The sequence below is a fragment of the Apteryx rowi genome, unplaced genomic scaffold, assembly GCF_003343035.1.
Source record: "Apteryx rowi isolate R43461 unplaced genomic scaffold, aptRow1 scaffold_48, whole genome shotgun sequence".
NCBI lineage: Eukaryota > Metazoa > Chordata > Aves > Apterygiformes > Apterygidae > Apteryx > Apteryx rowi.
In genome coordinates this window covers 1,502,877-1,526,104 of record NW_020450738.1, presented here as the reverse complement: position 1 = coordinate 1,526,104, position 23,228 = coordinate 1,502,877, and the positions used below count along the sequence as shown (strand labels likewise).

At 40.2% G+C, this 23,228-nt stretch overlaps 1 protein-coding gene across 9 annotated transcripts in view; it reads right to left on the bottom strand.

Moving 5' to 3' along the window:
- NFKB1 (nuclear factor kappa B subunit 1) overlaps positions 1 to 23,228 on the bottom strand; it is a 61,595-nt gene that overhangs the window by 12,918 nt on the left and 25,449 nt on the right. For all 9 annotated transcript variants that reach the window (XM_026078411.1, XM_026078416.1, XM_026078415.1 and 6 more), the window contains 11 exons: positions 22,951 to 23,049; positions 15,533 to 15,681; positions 13,822 to 13,985; positions 13,048 to 13,206; positions 10,898 to 11,002; positions 8,860 to 8,951; positions 8,124 to 8,262; positions 5,613 to 5,738; positions 4,456 to 4,545; positions 3,342 to 3,539; positions 392 to 533 (listed from right to left, as the gene is read on the bottom strand). In XM_026078411.1, the coding sequence (XP_025934196.1) occupies positions 392 to 533; positions 3,342 to 3,539; positions 4,456 to 4,545; positions 5,613 to 5,738; positions 8,124 to 8,262; positions 8,860 to 8,951; positions 10,898 to 11,002; positions 13,048 to 13,206; positions 13,822 to 13,985; positions 15,533 to 15,681; positions 22,951 to 23,049 (1,463 nt within the window). The remainder of the gene's footprint in view (positions 1 to 391; positions 534 to 3,341; positions 3,540 to 4,455; positions 4,546 to 5,612; positions 5,739 to 8,123; positions 8,263 to 8,859; positions 8,952 to 10,897; positions 11,003 to 13,047; positions 13,207 to 13,821; positions 13,986 to 15,532; positions 15,682 to 22,950; positions 23,050 to 23,228) is intronic.

Sequence of the window (23,228 nt, the reverse complement as noted above, 5' to 3'; positions counted from 1 at the left end):
GACTTGCATGGAGCAGAGAGCAGGGCACCCTCTTTCAGCACAAAGCTGAGGTTCCCCACCAACAGCGTATCATGGTGCAAGCACGACACTTCACACTATGCAAAAATTTGAAGTAAAAAAGGCAAACAAACTCACAACATGCTCGACAAACTCTCATTCCTGACAGGTACTGCCACGATAAATTTTATGGTATGAGACACCTTACTAGGAATACCGCAAAGATGTCTAACTTCCAACTCTACCTCTCCAAGCAGTACAAAAGGGAATGATATTTATTTGATTAGAGCAGTGCTGTAATCCATTAGCAGCACCCACAGGAGACAGAACAGGTTGACTACACTCTGCTGCCATCGAAAACATGACTTTTCAACCCTTGTCAGCAACAACTTACTTGTCTCCGTTGTCGTCCTGGACAACAGTGAGATGGCGCTGAACAGCCAACAGCATCTTCACATCTCCGGTTACAGCGTAATCGAAGAGAGCATTGGCATGACGCCTGGCAAGCTGCATGGCCTTCTCCAGGAACAGACCGTCTGCAACACAAATTTTCTTCATCAACTTGCCATGAACTGTCAGTCAACATCCAGAAGTAACATCAGAAGCGTGGTGACTGCAGTAGGCTGACAGGCTTTTTACCATTTGTTTTCCCTGCACCACCACCTTCTTTTGACAGGAGTTTGTGCTTCCGTAGAAATAAGCAGCACAGACCACTACATGTTACTTACTGATTCAATGATACAGGTTGCTAATTGCTCTTGAGAGGTTAGTTAAGGATAGAGGGAATGAGTCCCTCAAAAGGAAACCCAGGTGTAGGCCGAGCATTCAGACAGCAGGAATCCCGAGAAAAGTCAAACTCTGGGAGTTATAATTAGTTTGAGTGGCACTGAATTAGTCACATCAGTGACTCTGAGTAAGGAAACAAAAGGAGCAGAAATTTGGATTTGCTTAGATATGAGTGATGCCTAAGGAATCTTGTACACAGAACAGTAAGAAAAACCTTCTATGTCGTTCTGAGTAGTTTACACAYGAGGAAACTGAGGCCCAAGGAGCCTAAGTGACTTGTCGAATACCACACTCACAGAAGAGCTATGGGATAAGTGCAGGGCTTTGTGCCCTCTCTCTGACCCAAACCAAGCAGTCTCTCCTGCTTCACAACAGCAGCACAGAGAATCTGTTCACCTGTTTAAAACATTTCAATGTTTACACTGTTTAGTATCACTAGTGTCTCCTTTTGGGGTTTATAAAATGTACAACCACTGGGATTTCAAAAAGTGGAATTTATCATGGTGGGGAGGCAAAAGGGGAGGAAAGATTTGCGTAACGCATATGTGGAACAAAGTCACTCTAGCTGTTTTGCCAATACATTTGTGGTTCTGTATCGGTGAAAAACTAGTGAAAATGAAACAGATGAACTTTCAAACCGCAGTCGTCATTCTGGGGAGCAGTATCACCTGAAACCAGCCTGTATTTTAGAGACTTTCATGATTCTATAAAACCTCATAAGAAATTACTGACAACAAACAAGGAAAACAGAACTGTCATTTAAAGCATATATGGGGAAAGGATACCCAGGACTTCCTGCTACACAAAACCAGGCATTTAGACTGGGTTAGAAGCATATCCCTGGTGAACATTAATACATTATTTCTGTAAGCCTTCAGCTTGCTGAAGAAGCTTATTGTTCTGTTCAATAGAAGATAGCAGTTCCCATATGTCCAAGCTGATACATTTAGATTTGCTCTTTAACTCTTAACACTAAACAATAGGCATAAATGGATGTTATATTCAGGATATATATCCAGAGTAAGGGGGCCTTAAAGAATTCAACCTTTTCTCATTACAGACAATAAAAAAGTCCAAAAAACTGGAGGCTGGATCTCACTGGTTTCCTGCAGCAAGTACATGGAAAAGATACCCTTCAGAAAACTACCAGATAGCACCCTTTAGTCTACACAGTAGCCATTTCACGGACCCTGCTCTTCTGCACCTCTTTTGTCATATAAACTGGAGCCTGAGATTGTCTCCTTTCACGCCATTGCAATAGATAAAAAAAAAAAGTCAGCTTCCTGCCTGTAATGTTCATCTCATTCAGGAACCAGGCCAACAATTTAAGCCTCTGTTTGGCAACTGCTAAATGGACATTTCTTTACCTATCACAAAAGAATTTGTTTTCTGATTCAATCACAGGATTCACCACAACCGGAACGGCAAGCAGTAAGTTCTTCAGCTTTTCTCAAGAGTGCCATCTACTTCTCAGATCAAAAGAAGTCATACCCAGGAGGTTTCACAACTACAGCCCGTCTACTATGCAACTTCACTTTCCCCAGCCACAGTTTGTGGCACTGTTATAGCAAGTGCCACACAGCGCGGATATACAAAAGATAACGTGACCTCTCCCTGACCAAGGAAGGAACAGCACTCTGCACAGAAGTGATCTAGATCACACAGCACTCGGCATACACAAACAAGCAAAAAGTTCCTTGCCACTCAGTTCCTACCATGTCTGATACCATGTCTGTGTAGTCTGATTTTTTGTTTGTTTGTTTCTTTTATTTTATGGGAAGCATGGTTACTCAAACCCTTTACAAACTAGATCATCAACTCTTAAACAAACAAACAAACAAAACAAAACAATACAATAGCCTCTAGACATCCAGGAACAGGAAGTCTTACTGCCTGGGAAAAGGTGATTTGTAACCGTGGTATATTTTATAACTCTACTGCTAAAACTTTCCTACTGACTGCTCCCGGCTTCCTCCCCTTCTGTTCACCAGTTCATTGTATAAAGGGCTTTGCTATCCAAAGGCGCTGATTTGATTGTGTATTTGTTACACAGAAACAGATACAGTTTACCTTTTAAATTCAAACTTTTAACACCACTTTGCATGCAGTTTAACAGGAGGATTGCAGGGAAAAATTATGCAACAATCATACCAACATATTTTTACTTGTATATTAAAGCCTATTAAATGTCAAAAGCCAAGTCAACTGCTGAATCGTACTTCGTGTCCCTTCACTGCTTTCAGCATACCTTACCCAGCTTGTAAAGCAGTGCTAAATGCCATCAGTAGGCTAAGCCATCTCATCTGCTTGCGTAACAAGCAGAAGCTCTGCTCCCCACTAGCCATACAGAGGTGTAGGGTTATCTACAGGTTTATGTACATGGTGGGGGAGAGGGGGCCCTACATTTGGGGGAACTGAATCCCCCCTATTTCCACAGGGAGAAATTATCATACTTCGAAAACAGTGAGCAGACGTTTATGGAGTTTTCAGCCTTTCAAGACCAGCTTTGCCCCTATAGCAGTTTGATCCACTCTAAATACATGTATTGGTTCACTTACCCTGCAACCTGTAATCTGCTTCATTTACTTCAGCTTTAAAGGATGAAGTACCATCCTCTTCCTCCTCCTCATTATCACCAGAGGTTCTGCAGTCTTTCCTCTCTACAGTTTCCACTTTCACCTCATGTTCCACATCCCATTTGTCACTGTGTGTATCAGAGCTCTCCCCGTCTTGTTCAGCTGTGGTATTTGATAGTCCTTCAGACAAAAATGAATACCATTAGCCTTCAATACCATTGCTTTTTTATGCAAGTGATAAAGCTCAACTAGCCATAACCCCGCCCTATGGGACTCAATACAAAAATTTACCTTGACAGAGGTGTTATCATTAAACACTCATGAATCATAATACTCCAGATGCCAATGCACAGGGACAGACAGAGCAATGTAACTTGCTCTAAAGTGATGTAATGTTTTTACCAGCCTCTACTTTAAAGACAAACTTTTAGATACCAACTGTGAACAACAGGTATACCTCTTTTGAATGTACAACAATGTAAGTCTGAAGTATTCCCAGGAAATCTAGCAGAATTATTGGGACTTACATTTGTCTTTCTGACAGCAAATTCATCTCTGAGACTTTGAAAGTAACTACAGAATATTCGACAACTGGATGTGAAACGATTTTCCTGTTTTAGGAAACCAGGAAGGCCCCTATTATTAACCTACTCTTTTACCTCGCCACGTATGTTTCTTCTCTGGGCTACTGCGTAGTACCCGACCGTGGGAACAAATGAAGGTACCTTGCTCTGGTCTAGTCCTTGGGCCACCCCTGCAATCAGCATGCTCAAGCAAGAGAAAGGGCTGCTGACTGAAGCATGAGCTAAAACTGCAAGTGCAGCGAGGGGTTTTGGTGACTGTTTCTCGGAGGTTAGCAGTCACTGTCAAAAGGAACGTGCACACAGCTTTTCAGCTGGACTTGGACAGAATTAAAGAGAAGCAGGGCAAATTAATCTACATGAATCACTGATATGAGACTGGTTCTAGGAAAAAAAGCTAGTCTTCCACAGCACGCTTAGCTAAACTTGCATGACACTTCAGCTTACAGTGTAGAGGAAAATTAAGATGGTCAAATTTTATTCAACTGTTGCAAGAATGGCATTTTTACTGTTACCATGTTTCATTCCAGCATTGGACTTTGTTGTGCCAGGGTGGAAATGCATCCCTCCAAATGCAGAGTATCCATAGGAAGGATAACTGAATCCTAAAGATGACAGAAAGAAAAAAGATAGAGTTAATAGAATTACACCCTAAAGCAACAAAAACACCATCTGGAAGAACGGTGAGCCTAAAGAGATTAATTTTATTTTCTATATACTTCTTTGTGTTTTATTCCATCCATATAGAAAAACATTTTCCAGAATTAGGGTGCATTCTCTACCACTCCCTCAAAAATCCAAAGAAATTCTAGATGCTTGGCTAGTGGCCTTCTCTATCCCAACATCCATAAGACCTCACGAATGCAGTATCACTAGCATGCTTCATCTAAAACTCAGTGTGAGACTTTGCACGCTGCCTCTATGCTTTCAAATCAGTGTGATTACAATGGATTTGTATGCTGGTGTTATGGAGTAGATGTACTGCTGATGTGTGTAACAGTTGGAGAATTGCTGCTCTGTCCCCTCCTCTAACAAAAGGGCTGCATGGCTGTCATGGTTCAGATGATGGTTGCTGATGTGCAGGTTGTTAATGTTTTGCTGCAAGAAATCCAAGCAGTGCTTTCATGATACTGCATCTCAGATATGCTCTGGATGCAACTGATAGAACATGGCAGAAAATTTACTAAATGGCATCTCAATTTTTTTTAAAGTTATTTCCATTAACAGAGTTAATTTGCTAAATTCCACTCCTGGTCCGAGAAGCGATTAAGATCATATTAAATTTTAAGCACCAAGACTGTACTTAGCTGTCTCATGAGTTTCAGTGCCTTTGAGGCCCTAGGGAGCAACAAAGCTAAGGTATGATGCATTTCTGACTCAGCTGCCCTCAGCTAGAAAGGTGTTATCTGTGACTTAACACTTCAAGGAAGAAAAATCACAGAGCACCTTATAGGAAGTAGGAAGGCAAAAAAGCTGATGAAATATTTAGAAAACCAGGAGCAACTTGACTGAAGGGAGTGAGTAACACTGGTATAAAGACAGGAGAGTCAAGTCTCATCTACTGACAAGAAGACAAATTCCTCATCTCATTTTTATAAAAAGAATAAACATCCATCTTGCAGGCTCTCAAAGCAGAACCCCTTCCCCTCTTCCCCCCAAAACACTGTCTCACCAGAGCCAGCACCGCCACCGCCACCTCCATACATGCCGCCGCCGCCTCCTGTGCCGCCACCTCCACCATAGCCATCAGAGAAGTTCGGCATGAGCTTCTGGCGTTTCCTTTGCACTTCTTCTTTATCTGGGTTTCGGGCAAGGAGGAATAGATGGATTAAAGAGTCACTTTTACCACTGGCTATGCACAGAAAAGGATGCAAATAGACTATATTACTAAAGTTTACTAGTTTAAAAGGGAAAATGTAGAATGTAGAAAAGTTAACTTTCTTTTAGCTCCAAATACAAAAACAATTTCGTATGTAACAGAGCAGTGGAAGATTCCCATGCGAAACAAGCTAGTGTCAAGCCCTCGACCAGACTGACAGCACTGCTCGGGCCCAAGCGGTGCTCTTCCGTCACGTCAGGCGCCCTGTGCCCAGATAACAGTAACAGGGTGCAACGCACTGCAAGGGGGACGGGAGCCTCAGTTGCCTTCAAAAGCATCGCACGTACTCAGAGCCCTGGAAATCAGTGGCCCCCAAATTCTTAAATGTCTAAGCCAAGTCATAAAACAGCAGAGAGCGTCCTGAACTGCAAACCTGCTCAAAAATATCTGCCTTTGGGGAATATAAGCACAGGTTCCTCTGCTAAGCAAAGCTACTTCAAAGGGGGACCCTTTTCAAGGGGTCAGCAAATCACAAGGCACTTTGATCTCCAACAGCACAGATACTGAAAAACTGTGAAAATAGYGTCTGCTTGAAATGATTTACTTAAATTATCAGAAAAGTGACCAGAATAAAGACAGCTTATTTTCAAGCAGGACATAATATTGTCAAACCATGCTGAGCAGCAGTAGAAAAAAAACAGCCTAAATATCTTACAGTGTAAGGAAAAAATAATCCACAGCCCCCCTGAAAAGCAAAACACAAAGATTTAAAAGTAGTATCCAAGTGGATGGAGAAAGTGAAAATGTCATGACAAGAGCAACTACCAAAAAAGGGATACAAACATTACAGAGGTTAAAATCCAGCAGAACTCTTGAGCAAAGAACAAAATATCCTCCCTCCAATAAACAATCCAGTAGTTTTCAACAGATGTATGGCAAAGAAATTTCATGCACAGCCACATCAGTCAGTGCACCAAACCAGATAGCTGAATACGTGGAACAGTACACCGAGAAGTAAAAGTGCATTATTTCCCGGCATACATGATCTGTAAGAACGTATGCATGCGTGCACCAGGAGTACTCACACTGACGAGGAGAGAAAACTCTAGAGAGCAATCTAGTCAGAGAAACAAACAAAAAAAATCCACGTACACATTTCTAAGTTCACATGAACACTTGCAACAGGGGAAATATACAGTCCCCCAAAGTTAATTTCATGATTAGGTTGTGTAGGGCTTCCAAAAATGCACATAACAATAATATTGAATTAATTTTACTCCATTAAGAGACATAAAAGAAGTTAGCTTCAAATTAGGCCGCTTTTTTTTGCAGATGTAGACTTCCCTTTCCATAAAACTTGGGCAAGAGATTCCTGAACTCATTACCAATATGAAATCCTCTAGCAACTCCAGAAGTTCCTGAAAGTGCATCCTTTCTGCAGCTTTATTATACCGAGTGTAAAATGGATCTACTTCCTCAGCCGCCCCCCCATTCCTCAGCTGTCTTCAATCCATTGCCACTCATATACATGTATTTTAGAGAGTTTGACAGGGTACTGATTTCAACACAGCTCAGAGGTAGGCACTTCATACTTGCACRATTAGGGCTTAGTAGTGGAAGTTGCGGGCAGGGAAACCATAAGCAGAAAGACTATTGTACTTGATACAATGAAAAACTAATTCTGACTTGGGCCTCAAGGCAGTTCCATATCATTAACATTATTAATACTTAAAAACAAGATAGCTGCTATCATTCATGTCAGTCAAACTCACTCGAAATGCAGAAGACTTTAAAGGGCACTGATCTACATGTTAAGCTTCTTTTCACCAACAGTGCAGGAAGCAGGTCAGATGCCAACACTTCTACCTCAGCTCAGCGATGCATTTTAACACAGAAGGGATTGAAAAAGCACTTTCCCTACTCTCACAAAAAGTGTCTTGGACTTATTTAATTAGTACAGGCAATTGGAAAATTCTAAAATGTCAATGAAAAAGTGAGGTGGGATGGTAAAAGGAGAGAACTGCCAAATACACACTTTTTCCATCAGATACCAACCACACTCTGATTTAAGGTTTCATCCGAAAGTATCGACAGCAAAATGTCTTCAGCTATTATTTTGCCAACACTCAGAGGAAGAGAGTGCCATCTACTGTATAGACAGGCATGTTTGCATGTAGGAAACATTACAGAGCCACCAGTTTTCATATTATCGCTGCACAAAACAAGGAGGCAAATATCCTATTTTCTATAAATAACAACTACAAAAAAGCCCTCTCCTAACATATGTCCTATCTGATTATCTTAATATTCACAGGAAGCCTGCAGTTTCTGTTTCAAATCTATAAAACAGGTTTAATGAATTACCTTTGATTTCTGGGTAGTAGAGAAAAGGCTTTGGTTCACTTGTTTCTAGATCAGATTTCCGCCGCAGTTGTACAAACACAGACGCCGGCTTTGTGATATTGACATCTCTGTACTTGGGTGTTTTGAACACAATAGCGAACTGTGAAGGAAACGGTGATCAGCACATTTGCCATGGAGAGCGGTTTTTGCAACACGACASTACTTTACATCTACATTTGTGTATATTGCAGGAGCTGGTTCATTGCTAGCGACGCAAAAATTATTTGCAAAAGGCTGCTATGACAATAAAATGCCAGCTGGCTTTCAGTTGTACTTTTGAGTTAAGAGTCCTAAAGCCTTTTGGAAAAGACAGAATTGCCATGCAGAGTATCAGCACATCATACACGTTAGTGCTGTACTGTTTCCCCCTATCTCATTTAGCATTGATTCCATGGCTTTTTCAGTGTCTTTGCAGGGGCTCAAAGTTTCTTTTATCACAATTTACACTGGTAAATGTTAAAGCAAGGGACCTCTCTCCTGATGTCCTAGCACCGTATTTTAGACCTTCTTAGTCACCTAACATATATTTTTAAAGAACAGCCAAGATTGTATTATTAGGAAGCAACCAACGAAAGACAATGACTGAAGAGATAAGTTTTGGTTTATGGAGGCTTTCACCTAATTTACTGATTATATTATAATCCTACTTTACAGAGACAGAAAATCATTAACAAATAACAAGTGCTCTGTCACTAACCTGTCGATGTACATCTGTAGGAGAAAAGTCTCCAAAGCCTTCCCACATACCACCATTCTCATCCTCTTCATAGAAACGTATTTGAATATCATCTGCAAAGAGCAAAAGAAACAATATCTTTGGACATGCATTTGTATAACCTTTGTGTAAGTTTATTTCAGATAAAAATCAACATGGTTACTTTTTAGCTAGGTGAAAATATGTTACATGAATAATACATGAATCATATTTATCCATCTCATGGAAACACTGTAAATAACCCCGTTTTGACATCAATTTTAGATCAGCCTGATGCTAATGACCTCACTGAAGTTGCTCTCTATTTACCGAGCAGTAAAAGGAGAATTAGGTTCACTACCTCTTCCTATTCTAGGGCTAGAAAACATTCCAGAGGAGCTTTATTTGGAGCATACATGCAGGGAGGGGAGAACTTGAAGCATGAAATGTAGAAACCACCCCCTCTCCTCCCACAGTTTCAGTTCAAAAAACTGTAGCAAAACCTGAAGTGCCACAGTTCAAGTTCCGCTTGCTGCTGGCAGAGAGCCACTTTGGAGCTGTGGCTCAGAGCAACGGCAAGGGCCTGAGCGAGCGGCACGTCGGCAGCGATCCTCACCTCCGACACAGCACAGGCCGCAGCATAAACATGAGATTTGGCTTCTGATCCGCTCAGCAAACTTTCTCTCCATTTTATTTATTTTTTTTATATATATATATATAYACAYATATAYACACACACACACACACAYATATATATATATATATWTWTTTTTTAAAGAGAGGTTGGGTAAGATCCCACCAGCATATTCCTTCCCCAGCACTCCCAGTGGGAAAAAACTCCCCAAAGCCTATTCTCTCTCAGGGTGTCCAGAGCAGGACCGGCTTTCGGAGCAGGCAGACTGCTTCCTCCGATCCACCACCTGCGAGTCGCAAGACTGCAAACCGCCAGTTCCAGTCCTGCTGTCCTGCACGCGTGAGTTCCTTCAGGCGGGAGGTTTCCGAGAGCAGTGAGATCAGGGGAAACCCCATGCCGGCTGAGGGGAAACCCCACCTCGGGGCTTCCACTGAGTCAGACCTTTATTTATTTATTTTACATACAGAAGTTATGTTTCATCTTGGCCCTTTTGAAAGCAAAGGGTATACGCAGTACTAAAGGACAACAGTTTTTTCAAAGCTGCCAAAGCTTGCTCTCTTCCTTGTGATACAAGGCCACGGYAAGGAAGAGAGGTGGAAAAGGACAGCCCGTACTAACGGAAAATATCAGTGCAATTTTAACATGTACAGGAGCTCATTCTGAACAGGGGAGAACCAGGTGCTCTCTCCATCACCCAGTCTGCACCAGAGGGTCCCAGCTATTACCTATAGCTTGAAAAATGCAAAGGATTCGCCTTACTCCCATTTCTTTCTTTTTAGTTCAGCCCAAATACTACGAACAGCCACAATAACCAGTATCTTCCCATCCCAGAACAAAGCATCCAAACCCACACTTAGAGCCCAGTCCCGCAGCATTCATAGCCATGAGCAGAGATTACTATGGTGAGCCTATGGGAAGTAATGGGTTACCCTCAATAATCTCTACCATTAGCATGCATATAAAAACAAAGTTATTAGCTGCAGTGCTGAACACATACAGCTCCAATTAGGGATTAACAGAGGAACTTAGTAACAAATCAGAAACTTTATAATAATTCAGAGCAGGTGTGAGCTGGTGGGGTCAAAAGTTACACAGGACCCACCATCTCCAAAAGCAGATCACGGAAAAGAGCAGAGATTTTAGAAGGACAAAGATGATCATGTGCTCTCTGTGTGGGTGACACAAACTGAATTTACTTTGGAGGAGACTGTTTTGTTTTATTCAACTTCTGGACTGCCAGCCTGGCTTTCAGCAAGGCTGAGTGCTCACAGATCCTGCTGCGCTATCAGAGCAGGAAAATACTAAGGCAGCACAGCAGGCTTCATGTGTACTCCAGGCACCCACCCTGGTGGGCCTTACAATGCCACCGAAACAGGGCAGCTTCGAAAGACAGATCAGAACTCTTACCTTTCTGAACCTTGTCACAGAGAAGGTAAATCTCTTCCCCGCCTGTTACGCACCCTGCCGTTCTGTCCATTCGTACAATTTTTAAGTTGGAAGCATTGGGAGCTTCTATTGAAAGGAAAAGATAAAAAAAAATGCTTACCTTTGTTACAGTTTTAGTTTACAAAAAAAAAAACCCAAAACAAAAAAACCCCACAGAAATGTAATAAAAATAAATAAATCTCCAACACCACCTACCCAAATTTGCCTAGGTCTTTTTAGGTCTTTTTTTTAAAAAAAAGGATGAAGCAACAGTTTTTCATGTGAAGGGTATAATCTTGTATGCTCTAAGCTCTGACTGCATCACGAACATGAGCTACAAAATTAGGCCTTAGCCATTTCAAGCGCAATTACTATACAAATAAAGTAAAGCAGCAGTGAATTGCATTCAACACTCCACACCAATACTAACTTCATGACACGAGAGCGTTACAAGAGAACTACATTATTTTTTCTTTCCTGCTGTCTCATCAGTGTGACACTGATGAGTGCCACTCTCTGCATCTCACTAGTCTGATGCAACGTGCACTGCTTTGCTCTGTGGCTTACTTGAAAACGAGGTGGTAGTCCTCGATCAACAGTCTCCATCTGTGATCAAAAAGCCCACCTCCAGGTGACTCTCGTAGCAGGGGGGTCAATAGATATAGGTCCTTGAGCCAGAACTATCATCTGATCAGTAAAAGCAGTCATATAATAGACACTTATGCTACCACAAGTTGTGTCTACTCTGTAGAAGATTTGAATGGTGCCAATAAGGAGTATTAAAAAAAAAAAAAACTCAAAAATTAGAAAAAACTTTTGGAATTAACAAATAGATCATCTTGGGGCTCAGAAACTGTAACTGACAGCTGTGTAGCAACTTAATCAGCAAAAACATGCACACAGATTTTTCCCTCTATTCTTTCCCTTAGTTGGGGGCACCATTTTGACACTCAGATTTACAGAAGGATAGGATAACACCAACTTTTTTTCAGGATAGTCTGATACAGACTCTACCTCTGCAGAGACTGTCCTCTTTGCTTTACCAATAGTCTCTACCATTATACAGGCACAAGTTACAGTAATGAAAACAAATCAAATCTGTAATGGTTATGGGGGGGGGGGAGGGAGGGAAAATCAATATTCCTTAAAGACACTATTTGGTAAATCACCTCAGTCTTCAGATGAAAAAACTGAGTTTTCTTATCCAGAAAATAGAGGTCACATGTGCCATAAGAATAGCATATATCATGGTTCCTCACTCACTGAACGTATGTAAAAATGGCTGTGCTACATCATGACTCTCCCCAACTAATAGCAAGCCCCAGACTATAGTAACTTTAGAACAGCTGCATTTAATATCTTTTCATCCAGATTTTGCCCTTAAAAAGCTATGATGCAGACATGACTGTTGCACAAGGAAAAAAAAGGTACTTTTGAATCRTTACCGAATGACTGTCAGGAACCTGGTAACCTGCAGCAACAGGTAGAAACATTTGGGCAGTAGAAAGGGTGCCGGTAAGACCAGGAAGTATGATCCAAAAGCACAATGGAAAAGACTTACATAAAGTGAAGAGATTCACTTAGAAAAGAGGTAAATAGAAGGATTTAACAAAAGTATATAAATGCTAACAGGTCTAGGGGAGATAAGTTGAGAACTCTGGTTGTGCTAATCTCACAGAACAAGGACAAGCAGATGGTCAACAAAACTGAAAGGTGCCAAATTCTCTGCAAACATTAAAGCAAAATAATTTTTCCTCACAACTTGTTGACAAGGCTTTATCAATAGAAAGCAACTGAAAACAAAAAAACCTCTGAAAAATTCAATCACTTCTTATGAATAACAAGAATTCACAGAATCCTCATAATAATGGTGGCACTATTAAAAATGGTAACAGCAAATTAAAGCTTTAGGGCTTATATCAGTACCTAACTATTAGAGACCAGGATAAAACCATGTTTACTTAGATAGGCATGGGGTCAGTTATCCAGCGGCTGCTTACTTCTTTCTGACCAAGTAAACAGGTAAGTAGCAGGGCTAGATGGGTCTATGTATAGCAATTTCTACGTGCCATGTTCCTAGGTACAGAAGCTTACCCCTTATTTAAAAGGTAATTTAAGTCAAATATACTTACTGCTGTCATATATTGCATCTGATATAACAGGATCAAGTTTCCGGGTGAAACTACCATTACTGTCAGGGAGAAAGGCTGTAAACATAAGACGCACCACACTGAGATCCATTTCTTTAGTCTGCTGTACTGCTGCCTGACGAATGATTTCTCTTTCTCGCTCTGAAACCAATACATAGTACAGACAAATTAACAAAAGGGGTGGAGGACACACAAGAAAACAGAGCATTTTCCAAACATCACTATGAAAAGGCACGAGTAACAAAGAAACGCGCTCCTTTCCATTTTATCCATCAGCTTCTATCTTTTAATGTATTTGGATGCCTAGTCTTTGAGCGGCAGAGAGCAGGCTGGTGCCTCTGCACAGGTCTTGAAAGCAAGGTAGACCACAGGTTTTACAAGGATGTGTGTGAAGTGCAGCTGAATGAAACGGGTATTCCCAAAGAAGGTCCTCACAATTACTTAAGGATATCACGTCTCACAGCAATAATGCAAAATGACCCTGTTTATCAGCTTATTAAACAGGATAAGAACAATGAGATCTAGGCACAGAGGTGGGCACAGGCAGCTATGGAAGGAAGTTGCTCGGTTCTCATACGCACGCTGACAACAAAGACTCTTCCGGACTCCCTAAAACACAGCAACAACACGTGACCTCTTAAAATGCATAGCCATAAGCAGTTTTACCATCCACTGCCTTTTAATGGCTAAGAATCTGTATTTCCCGAAGCTAAAGCTGTTTTTAGTAAAAGACTCATTAAAATCATTTCCACATACCAGTTAGCTGTCTGTCTCCACATCCTTCTGCCTGCAAATAGCCAAGTTCAGGATGCACCAGGAGGCCAGGGTTGTAGCCTTTTTTGCAAGCATCTATCATGCGYGCTTCCAGAGTTTCAAACACTTTCTTCTTTGTGACGTGAAGTATTCCCAGGTTCGCAAACCTGCAGGATTGTGATTGAGGGAAATATTTGCTTAATGCCTTCTGCCCAAGCTGCAGCAGGCAGACTCTGTAGCCAGAGGCGGCTAGGCAACTGAACTCAATGGAAGGGCTCCATAGGCACTACTGCTTCTCGAGGGCAAATTTTTCTGCATGAAAATTTCAGCCACGCTTACAAAAACATGTAAAACCTGTACCATCATACAGTATRCTACCATCATAGGGGTGCACAGGATTATCGGAAAGCATAAGTGGCAATCTATTAGGGTTCACACCCGCCCTGTGGAAGCAACTTACAGAATATTTGAAAACGTGACCTTCCCACTTTGTTTGCTCTGTCTTGGCAATGACATTAATGTGCCATTTTGCATCACTGTTACACAAAGCAACTGCTCAGGAAAAGCTAAATCAGTCCTGATGATTTGGAAAGCAAGGTAAGAAGTTAAAAAACAGTGCAACGTTTTCCAAAGGACATGTTTTAAGCTAGGTTCTGGACATCCAGCAAGACACTTCAGGTATCTCTTTGAATGAAAGTGTCCATAACACAAGATCTGCTTTTGTAAAAATCTCCTGCACATTTCAAAACCAATTAGATCTGGAAGTATGAAAACAAGACGATAACTCAGTTTTCATGCAGGTCAATTGAGGATAGGAACGCTGTTTCTAAACGTCTGATGAAAAGCAAGACAGGTTAGGAAATGAGCCAAACTTTTCAAGATGAAAAGGAGCATTTCAAATGAAGCTATTTAAATTGCTGTGCTTGGTAAAGTTGGTGCACTGGGCTTGGACATCAAAAGTTAGAGTTTAAAAGAGTCTCTCTCTCTCTCCCAACCTTCTCAGCTTTTTAAACTTCACCTTCTTCACCAACAAAGACATTCTTGAGATCACAGAACTAAAACTCACAGCCAGCATGAAACCTGATCTAAGCCTGAAAATGTAGACAGGAGCCTGAGTTCCATTTACTGATATAAACAATTATTCTTTTAAATTAAACAAGAACAGACCAACTACGACTTCACTATAATCGTATTGCTTTAAACTTAAAAAGTTTGACTCATTTAATATTTTCATGTTTATACCTGTCTTGCATTAATTTATCAAATTTACTAACCCTATTTTCTTAATACTTTTGGCTTCATTCTATTCCTGTTCACAGATTTCAGAGAAAGTAGAATATTGATCAAAATAGTAGCAAAAGCTTGTCTTCAGTAATTTTGCAGTCCCTTCGTTCTGATCAAAACTACTTTCATTTTAAAGAATGAGCTTACAGTACAAATTTGAATTGCACAGCAAGAGAATGAAACTCTCCAAATTCTCAGTGAAAATTATTCACTTAAACGTATTTAACTTGTTTAGCTTCTAATATGTCAAATTTTGCAAAGGTAAACGGAATCCCCACTTATTTTTTTATTTAAGGTACAAAGAAAAAACAGATCAGAAAGTGAAGACTAACGCTCCATTTAGCTGCTTCTTTGTAGTAGTTTTGCATTGCTTCTAACAGCTGATTCTCTCTCCCTTAGCCCAGCCTTACAAATGGATCAACAGACTTACCCTACAACCATATCTTTAGGTCCTGCGTTAACCGTGCATACTCCATCTTCACAAAATTTACCCACCAGGCTGTGAGCGTGCAAGTGGACATATTTCCCATTAGTAACTAACTGGACAATTACTTTTGCAGGTCCAACATAATTGCAGATCTGTAAATAAATGTAAAGATATTTTCCTTAAACAGATCAAATAATGACTGTAGCTGGTATTTTCTGTCACCTAAGTACAATCAAGCTCACATAGGAGAGACGTGTATTTCTTAATAAAATACAAATGACAAAGTAGATGTACCAGATCATCACAGAGAAAAGCCAGCATTTCTTTGCAACTGAACTTGATATACAAATGGAAGGAGTAGTGACAAATAACAACAACAACAACAATAATAAAGAATTAAAAAACAAAACAAAGTTAAATGAAAGCAATCTTCTGTTTCCCAAAACACGCATACATGAACCTCTATTTTGTGTTTTGGCTATTTACTACATATTTTTCTCTGTAAATTTCAATTAGCACATTTAATTCATGATGAAGATTGCTACATGTTAAGAAGTGCATAGAAAACATACGTATTCAGCACAAAAATCCCTGCAACATTTTGCTCAATTTGAAACCACTTAAAAATTCATTTTTAACTATTATGACTGTTTTAAAAGTTTTTGGTCTCATTTTGGTCCCATTTTGGTCTCATAATCCCCTCACAGAGTTATATCTGGAATAAAATTAATTCTATTTTCTTATGTGTTTTGTTAGTTCAAAACAGTACATCCACACATATGACCCAGTCCAGTAAATATTTCCCTTAAGCATACATGAGGATATATGCTAAACTGCCATGTAAAGTTTGGCAGGACTGGAAGTAGGATAAACTGGATGCCTTGGTATAACCAGCTCCAGAGGACGATAAAGCTTTTTTCYCATTCTAGCTTCTTATCACCATATATTTTTCTAACAGATTTTTAAATCTAGATGCCTTAAAAAGAGATTTAAAATTACTAATAACATATCATTTTTATAAGTTATTTACTTTACATTTATTATTTAGAAACTTATTTGCTTTCCTCACAAGTAATATTCATCAACTCAGTTATKGGTTGTGCGTCATTTTCAAATTATGCTGAATACAAAATTATCCCCCTTTAAAACAAGCAAACATAACCTTCCCTTCCAATTCACTTAATCAACCCTTTTATCAATACTGTTTTTTTTCCCCTCCTCCTCTAATTTTTCTTCTAATTTGCCATGGGCAAAGTTCTTTGTATTACAGCAGCACACAGATCTAATCAAGCAAGGTATTAAAGGACCACGATAAACATCAAAGCGATGAATAGGTGATGAACTGAATACTTAAGGTTACATTGTTGATAAGATGCTGATAACCAGAGACTGCCATGATTTTACCACATTACTAAACCCTGCTAGCTTCCTTCACTCCATTTAACCCCTCTCCTGACTCCATCCCACCACAGCTGGAGCACTCTGCATACATATACACTGCGCGCCCTCCCTGTCTTCCCACTCACGGCTAAAAGCAAAAAACCCTAAAATATGAAAAAACGGATCCAGGACAAACAGCTGTGCAAAAGTCTTCTCATTACTCAGTGCCTGCTAGTTCACTGTACAGCACTGTCTTAAGGTGCATTTTGCAAGTGGTGATTTCTAAAACACACAACACGGGGTACCCATGCTTTCTCCTGTCCCCAAACTGTAATCCTGCCTGGATTAGGGAGGCAAAACAGAGAGCAAAGCAGAGACACTGGATAATCCCTGCTTCACCTTTTCCACCATTTACCTGCAGTGAGAAAATGCAAGGACCCCTGTGCAACTTTCACAAAGTGACCTGAAAAGGAAAATGATTATGTTTGGTGTTAAGGGTCACCTTCACTGCTACAATTAACTTTCCAAAGAGGGGCTTTTAAAAAATTATTGTGTTTTTATCCCTCACTAAATAAACCTTTCCCTGCTGTAAAGTTCCCAGTACATCTATATTCATATTCATTCTGAGTAACACGCACGTTCTAGTATCACATCAGAAAAGTTCGAGACAGTCCTTCATCAGCTGTCGAAACCACAGTGAAACTGTAGGTAGGTCTGCTGCGCCTCAAGGACTTTCCAGCCCCTGAAAGCAGAACATATCACTTGTTACCACTGCAGTGGTAACAAGATTGCAATCTTCCCCAGTTACTCAGCTCAGCATGATCTTTGTAGCCTCTCTGAGGGGAAAAACAAGAGAGTTCTCTAAAACGTAATACCTTATATAGGTCATAAGGCGAGAAAGGACTATTTGCGTCATCCGGTCTGACGTCCTGTACTGCGAAGGCTACAGGATGTCCCTGAATTGTTTCCTACTTAGATCCCTTTCAGAACAGCTTCTCTACTTGCTTTTAAAACATCCAGGTTTTCTCTGCTCCCAGTGAAACAGTCCCAGGGGTTAACTGTCTTCAACGTTAAGAATACGTAACATATGTCGGTTGAAATCATTTTCTAGTGTCCTTGAATTATAGACTAGCTTAAAAAATTAATCTGGTACTAAGATCCAAATATAATCATATCACCTTTTACTATTAAGAACTTCAAAAAACAGTCATAGATGTTAAATGGCAGGCAGCATATTACATTGCTGAATAGATACAGGAACCCAAGGACTATGGTGTTGACAAAAACACAGATTCAATATGAGGAGATAGCATTTGGGTGATGACTGCTCAAAATCAGGCCTGTGTTTTGAAAAAAAAAATAGTTACTGAACATCAAACTAAAGATWGGGGAGAAAAAAGAAAATAAGGAGTTCTTGGGAAGAGCATAGCTGTAATATTTGATTACATCCTGTACTGAAGCAGCATTCAATTGATCTAATCTGATAAAGTTAAAATGCTGCAGGCTCACATTTATCTGCTGTTTCTGTTTGAGAGATTTGTCTGAGAGATTAAAAGGACCCTGTGAACTTGAAATTGAGTCAATGTCAAAACAACAGCTGAAAGGTTTTTCAGTTATTTCACATCTTCCTGAGATCCAGACCCCAGCCAATTTTTCTATACTTTTTAAAACTTTACAAGAACTTTATAAAGACATCTTCTTACTTGCATTATGTTTTTTCCAGTTAGCCTTACAAGCAGCAAGTGAAACCAACTAGTTAGCTACAGAAAGCAAGTGATAGAAAAGCCCACGTCAAACATACAAAGCCAACAATGATAAAATCTATTTATTTCTCTATTTATTTATTTTATTTATTAGTAGTAGTGATACTCCCAAGCCTACCTGACCTTTAGTGTATGACCAGTTCTGTCTTAACCACTCACATACAAAAAGTGTTCCACAATTGAAGCACCACTCACTCCTTACAAAAGTTACGTTTTCAGACAGGAGGAGGATTTTTTTTTAGCTGCTAGTTTAATACAAAACATTTCAAACCCAGCATCTACAGTTTAGGCTACTGAATACTTATTTAGGGATCTACGAATAAGCAATGTAAAGTAACTAAAACCAATGGGAGCTGCAGACCTTCTGAAGGTGACTCTCATGCCAAAAACAGAGTCAGATGCTCTGCTTTAGGAGCTCAAGGAAAGGGATTCAGTGCACTATATGCAACCTTAGTTACCATAGCTGTAAAAAGCGCAAAACTCACTGAATTTTGCTTTGGCTGAATTTGGTTCAGTACAGGTTTTTAAGAGGGGTAAAGATCTATAAATAAAAATGTTGCTCATTCTTGACTAGTAATTATTCCTTAGTTTTGCTGTTAAATGAATTAATTTTTAACCTGTGCCTGTAATCGGTGATCTACCACTCTTCAATTTAATTCCTGTGGGGGAGAGGGGGAAAACATATATGCTTGCGTCTTTCTTCACCAGGAAAGCTCATCAACTAAATAACTTGCCTAATTGTCCATAAATTTCCCTCCTGAACTTCAAGCATGTGCTGAAATCCCCCTGATTTCGATAGGAATGCATATCTGCAAATTAAGGTCTAATTTAGGAGAGCGCCAGGACATGCCTGGCTGGGCAGTGCTCCTGCTGCGTGCCCAGTTCAGGGCTGCCTGGCGGGACCGCACTACGTCCAGACTCACAGGGAGAGAGTCGGGGTTTCTAGCTCGGGCACAGTGCTGAGTGAACGCGGTTAGCCTCGGCTGGAGCTGATCTGCCTCCCACTCACGGAATAGGCAACCCGAGTTTGTTTGCAGCCACCCAGGTAGATTTGCCCCCAAGCAGATGAAAACTCAGGACATTTCCTTCGCATTGCTATTTTCAGCAAATTCTTTTCACACCCAGAGCTCGATCAAGCGCTGCAGTGTGAAACATGAATACAGCTACACTAACATCAGTATGCAAGATCAGGACACACATGGTAAACATGTGCAAGAAGGCCGGAACATGCCTATTTTCGTGGCAGTTTTCCAAATACGTAGAAACAAGCAAATTCTGGGGGGAAAAAAAAGAACAAAAACAGATAGCTCAATAAGCTGGCGATAATATCAGACAATCTAATTTTATTCTTTTGGTGGTTCTCATTTTTTTTGCTAAGAATCTTTTGAGAGATTTGGATAGCTTATGTGTAGTTATCTGGATATTACATATTCTCAAACAGTTCTTTCCCCAGACAACAACCTAATGATGAGTAAACAGCTCAGGAGCTTTGATGTCAACTGCTGGGTTATAGATGGTACAATTTTCTTGTGTTGTGTTAGTTGCACTAAGCAGGCAGAAGTGAAATGAAGAATTTTAGGTAGCTTTCTACTGTAATTATGCAACTTGCATGAAGTCTACCTTCATTATAACATGTTCAGTCTCTACAGCTTCTCTGCTCTCCATAACTACATGCAAAGTTATATAAACACAATCCTCTGAAAATGTAAAATGTTTTGTACATGATATTATTGTTGCTGTTGTCAAAGACAGTGGTAAACACAGAAATATAGTTCCTTAAAACACAAAGCTGAATGAAGCTCATTCTTTATCTTAAAAGAAAAATACTGCTGCTACTAGGACTCCATTTGCCATCACTGTGCTGTTAAAACATGAGATTTAAAATCAACTCCAACTTGCAGAAGAATATTCAGAAAGTCACCTGGCTGGTCAGTGCAGGTTTGTCTGAAGCATAAGGACTCCCTGGCAGTGCAGAACTGCTACATTAGCTCCTGCCCTATGCCATCTCTCAAAATATTATATAGAAGGTGGTTAAATATGTAATTAACTATCAAAACATCTTGCTTAGAGACATCGCAAAATCTCTAGCACTCCAACCTCTAAATGAAAGCTACATCTTGATGTGTTCCAGCTCAGCTAGAAGTTATGGGCTAGGTGTAGGAAAAGAAATAGGTGAGGTTGAATAGTCCACATTACGCAAGAGGTCATATCAGATAGGYATGTCTTCCTTTGGCCTTAAATCCACAATCCTATGAAAAGGGGGAGTGACACTGCGATGCTCCCCTGTGTACAGGAGATGTCCATTTTCAGAATATCCCGTGGTGGCTTCTGGTAAATTAGAGAAGCTTTCTGGGCTAAGTTGGCCAAGTGTAAGAGAGTGCCCAGTGTGAGCTGCACTGATCACACCACAGCCAAGGTTTAAAGATCTGTCACAAAGTCTCCTTTTTACAGTACAGCCAAAGTTCACACTACTGTCCTTTCACATCACTGCAATCAATAAATGGAAGTTTATGGTGAAAGCCATGGCACAAGTGTAAAAATATACAGTGATTTTCAATTTTGCTCACCTCAGTTACGACAAGGTGAGTGTCCTTTGACAAAACACAGGAGAGACTTACAGGAAAAGGTGTGAAACCCTTCTCTCTTTACTGGCACCACCTGAATCAAGAACAGGCACTAACAAGCAATGGCCTCAAGGAATTTACTTGTTGTGTTCCCTTGCCAGCCTCTCCCAGCAGGTGTTGCCATGTGGGGATTTAAACTAGAAAAAAAACAGATGCGTACAGCAGAATGGGAGGGAGGGGAAGGGACACGTGTGTGGGAGAAAGCTTTAGATGAAATTAAGATCTGATGATCAATGAAAACAGAAGGTTTGATGGAAAGCCAAAGAACACTTTGCTTTCTAGTTTATTCCCTGAGAAATCCCATTCCTTGTATTACTTCTCATTGCATATTTTCCTTGTCATGCTATTGTGTGTTCCACCACATCTTTGGAAACTTTCATTCATATTAATTATCAATATAGATTGGAAGGGAATCCAAAGATCTGGCTCAACTGTGGTAAATTCTTTTATGTTTGAACATAGCAGTAAAGTTTTATTCATTGGTTCGTCATTACCATCACAAGAGAAGAGGGAAAAGCAAGCAGATTCTTTGCCTGGGCTAGTATTTTTTCATCACAGTTTTGCAAGGCTACATGAAATCAGCTTTCCCAGCCTCTTCTCAATTTGCCAGACTAACACCTTAGGCTATCTCAGCCAATGCTGATTATTTTCCATTGAGTCATACTCATACTGATTCACGCTGGAGATGCAACTGTTCCAAACTCTAGTCTTTCTCAAGAACTGCAGAAGAACTGCTTGCATACAACAGAGAAAGCTGAGCAGTGGCACACACCAAGGCCTAGCACAGAGGCCGACTGCTTGCCCTTCCCTCTCCTCCTTCCGGTCAGCAAAAGAGAGAGGAAGAGATAATTGCAGGAGATACTGCCCCTGCTCCTCTTGAGACAATCTCTAGTGCAATTGTTCCTTAGAGGTCTACTGCAACACCAAGACTGTTACTTTTATTAAATTCAAAAAAATACAGATAAGACACAGTGCATCTTTTCCCCTCTTTCACAAAAAAAGAGTTTGCTGCAAGAATCCTATGTAAAGAAAGTTGATCCCTAATCCTAGAACGATTAATCATCACTGGTACAGTCTTCATATTGCTCTAGCACAGAGTGTTCTTTGATTAACCTGCTCCTATTTCTCTGGAAAAAAAAATAAAATTGTTCAGCAAACACCTGAACATAATGCTGCTCCTGTTAAAACTAGAAGTTTTCCATTGACTTTAAAGGAAGATACATCAAGCCCTTACGAATACAGTGTCCTAGAGGTATTGGGTAAGGAGTAACGTGAAAAGAAAAGGAAGGAAAACCTGGTAAACAGGCTTCGTAGAGTGAAGTGGAATCACTGACCAGACTACAGCAAGTCAGACCTTGAATTATGCTAAAACTGCATCTTAAGGGAGAGGTCCATTGGTCTGCGCACAGGCAGTGAGATGAAAAAATGCAGGAGAGCTTACAGTTCACCAGCTAGCAGATTAATATAGTGCCTAAACATCTCCACAGGTCTGACGCCTACTTTCTTTTTAAACTCAATTACACTTTGAAAGTTGGGATTGAAATGCAGTCTGAATAATTTCATACAAATTTATGTTGATATGCAGTAAAGTCCTATATGCATACATGTGGCACTTGCAATCAGCTTGCAAAAAAATAATGATGTATGTACCTACTTTGACCTGAGGGTATGATTTTTTGTTCTTTTCACTAGAAGCACCAGGAAGTCCACCATGTGAAGGCCCCTCACATACGTATCGGAAACGAAAACCTCTCTGTGGAAATAAATAAAGGAAAAGAAACTTGAAAGTTGTTTAAAAACAAAACTAAAAGACCAGTGTGCATGCACACGCACACACACTTGCCCAAACAGCCCACAAAAAGTAAAGTTACAGCTGTTCATCCCTGAAATGCTCTCTGAATGCTGATTGACAAAACACCAATAAACCGTAGT